The sequence below is a fragment of the Marmota flaviventris genome, chromosome 14 (assembly GCF_047511675.1).
Source record: "Marmota flaviventris isolate mMarFla1 chromosome 14, mMarFla1.hap1, whole genome shotgun sequence".
Lineage (NCBI taxonomy): Eukaryota > Metazoa > Chordata > Mammalia > Rodentia > Sciuridae > Marmota > Marmota flaviventris.
The window spans coordinates 3,166,062-3,169,230 of record NC_092511.1 but is presented as its reverse complement, the minus strand read 5'-3'; the positions used below and the strand labels follow the sequence as shown (position 1 = coordinate 3,169,230).

Here is a 3,169-nt window from a genome sequence, read left to right as displayed (position 1 = left end):
TCCCTGCAGTTTTATTAAGAATCGGATGCATAGAAGACATCAGTTTTCTCCCTCCAAAAAAATAAAATGAAATAAAAAGTTGCAATGGTCCCTTTTTTTTCTTTTTTCTTTTCTTTTTTTGCTTTAAAAAAAAAATCACCAGTTCTTTAAGATCTCCTAAGGGGGAAAAATTTTCCACCAACTCCCTAGAGTAACAGTTGTGCTGCCAAAAGGGTCCTCTGCAGACGTCTTCCAGACTTCAAAGACCGACAAGCTTCAAACAGCGCCTTCCGGAGCGGGTCCTCCTTCCCCTCCCCCGCCCCGTCCCCTCCGCCTTTGTTGCAATCACGATTTTCAGGAAAAAGAAATAGTAATTACAAAAACACATTTTTTGGGGAAAAAAAATCACAACTCCAGACTAGGTATGCAACTACCTTGAGACACGATAAAAGAAGGGAGTGGGAACAAAAAAAAAGGAGAGGAAAAATATATAAAAACTACTCAATTCACTTTAACTCCACCAAAATTTTCATCATCTTTTCCAATTTCTTTGCGTCACATCTTATCAATATCATCAGCATCTTCTTCTCTCCCCACCCTACCACCACCACCATTAAACACCACTAACACCATCATCATCATCATCATCATCATCATCATCATCATCATTATCCTGACCACCACGACTTCCTCCCAAGGAACCCTGCACCCGCCGAGAGAAAGAGCGAGAAGCCGGGCGCCCCTTTCAATACGTGAACACCAGGTCGGAGAAGTTCGCCTCCAGCCAGTCCCCCGCGATCATCTCGCTCAGCTCCGGCGTGCAGTAGTCGGGGAACTCGAAGTGGGAGCCCAGGCTGCCTTCGCTGAACGAATCCAAATCCTTATCCACAAGCGACAGGGACAGGTTCCCCGCCGCCGCGCCGCCCCCCAGCTGCTGCTCGCTGGCGCTGTGCGCGCTTTGGGAGAAATTCAAGCTCAGGTCGAACATCAGGTCGTCGGCGTCCTCGCCGCTGCTGCTGCTACTGCTGCTGCCGCTGCTGGACGAAGACGAAGTGGAGACCGAGCGCGCGGACGCGGGCGACAGCGCGGGCTGCGCGAGCGGCGGCGGGTGCTGCTTGGTGATGTTCTTGAAGCTGTAGTAGAGACGGCTGCCGCCCCCAGCGCCGGAGGTCGCGCCTGCCCTCACCTCCTCGTAGAGACTCGCGCCCTCGGGGGACTCGGCCGAGCTGCTCAGCGTAGGGCTGGCGGGCACTTTGGCGACGTTGTAGCGTCTCAGCAGCTGTGGCGGCTGTTGCCCGGGTGGCTGCAGGAGTTGCTGGTGCGGCGGCTCCTCGTCCTCCTCGTCCACCTCCTGCTTGATCCTCAGCTGCAGCTCGTCTTCGTCCTCGTCGTCTTCGTCGTCCTCATCTAGAAACACGCACTTGACCGCCTTGCCCGCGCCGGCACCGCCCGCGCCGCTCACGCGCAGGCTGCCCAGCACGTAGTCGTCGCCAGCGCTGCCGTAGTCCCCCGGCTGGGCCGCCTTGCCTGCTCCGGCCTTGGCGCCGGCGGCCGCGGGGGCCTTGAGCTTGCCGCATTTCTTGCTGGAGCCCTTGGAGGTCTTGGCGCCGCCCGCGCTGCCGCCCGCGCCACCGCCGCCGCCTCCCGCGGAGCTCTTCTCCGGGCTCTGGCTCGCGCTGGGCTTGGCCGAGGGGTCCATTTTGGGCTTTTTCCGGGGCCGGTACTTGTAGTCGGGGTAGTCGGCCATGTGCTTAAGCCGCAGCCGCTCCGCCTCCCGGATGAACGGGATCTTTTCGCTGTCCTTCAGCATTTTCCATCGTTTGCCCAGCCTCTTGGAGATCTCGGCGTTGTGCATGTCCGGAGACTGCTCCATGATCTTCCTGCGCTCGATCTTGGACCACACCATGAAAGCGTTCATCGGCCGCTTTATGTGGCCCGACGCCGTCTTGCACCAGTCCGGGTCGCTCTCATCCAGGGCCACCGGGCTGCAAGCCATGAATTCGCCCTCCTCTGTGTCCAGCGCCTCCCGGGGCAGGTTGCTTTCCGCTTCCAAGCTCTCCGCCTGCTGCACCATGATCCGCTGTGGAGCTGGGCGCTCAAACCCGGGCCACTCGGTCTCGTGCAGAGGTCCCCCTCCCCCTCCCACCCCTCCACCTTCCCGGGCAAGTTGCAAAGTCCTCGGCGCCCCGCGTCCGCGGCTCCCCCCCTCCCCCCCGTCCCCCCTTCCAGGCTGCACACAGCGGCTGCGGCTGCTTCGGCGGCGACGGCCGCCCGCTCGTTTGTAGCTGCGGCCGGGACCGGAGGGACAGTAGCGGTAGTGGTGGTGGCGGCGGCGGCGTTCGAGGCAGCCCGGGACCCCTCTCTCCTGCTTGTGGCTCCCGCCGCAAGCGCCGGACCCTAGACACTCCCAATCGCGCGCGCTCCTTCTGCAAAAAGTTGAGGGCTCTCTCTCAACTAGTTATCAGGGTGTCATATGGGTGACATCACTCCCCGGCGCAGCCAATGGTTGGGAGCCGGCTCCGCCCATCTTCCTTTATTAACTCCGTGACTCCACCCCCTTTACCCCGCCCTCAGGGCTGGTTTGCAAAGATGGGGGCGGTGGGGTAGGAGGAGGCATGTCTAGAAATATGTTATTTTTAAAAAATCCGCGTGTGTGCACAGATGCACCTCTCCCCGGGATGCTCGCGAGCGTCGCACCGCACCGCGGAGAGCAGGCGGGTCTGGGGCGAAACGGGGCGCCAACAGAGGGTCTGAGGAAAGGCCCAGTGCCCCTTTGTGCCCACTCCACCCAAGGCCCGAGAGTGCAAGCCCACTGGGCCACCTCGCTCCCCGCGTGCATTCGGGCACGCGCCCAGTCTGGACAGAGGGTGCCCAGCTCCCCCGTGTGAGCTCAGCTGCTCCCCGGAGCGCCCCATGGGGCTGTGCTGCTCGGGGCGCCGCAGCCCGGAGCCCGCGCGAGAAAACCCGCTGTGTGCCTGGCCGGCGGAAGGTGGCGCTTTAACACAACAACCTTCTCATGGCACGTGGGCTCTTTTCTCCTTTTTCCCTTTCTCTCTTTTTCTAAAGCAAAGAAATCAATTTAAAGCCTGAGAGTCTGAATTCTCCCTCGCCGGTGCATTTTTTTGACGTTGTTGTTTTGTTTTGTCCTTCTTCTCTGTCTGTTTTCCCTCCCGGGAGTGTTTGGAGACGT

At 59.7% G+C, this 3,169-nt stretch overlaps 1 protein-coding gene across 1 annotated transcript; it reads right to left on the bottom strand.

Moving 5' to 3' along the window:
- Positions 1-724: 724 nt before the first annotated feature.
- Positions 725-2,053, bottom strand: Sox11 (SRY-box transcription factor 11). The gene has a single exon (XM_027937747.2). The coding sequence runs from the start codon at positions 2,051-2,053 to the stop codon at positions 725-727; it is 1,329 nt and encodes a 442-aa protein (XP_027793548.2).
- Positions 2,054-3,169: the final 1,116 nt, after the last annotated feature.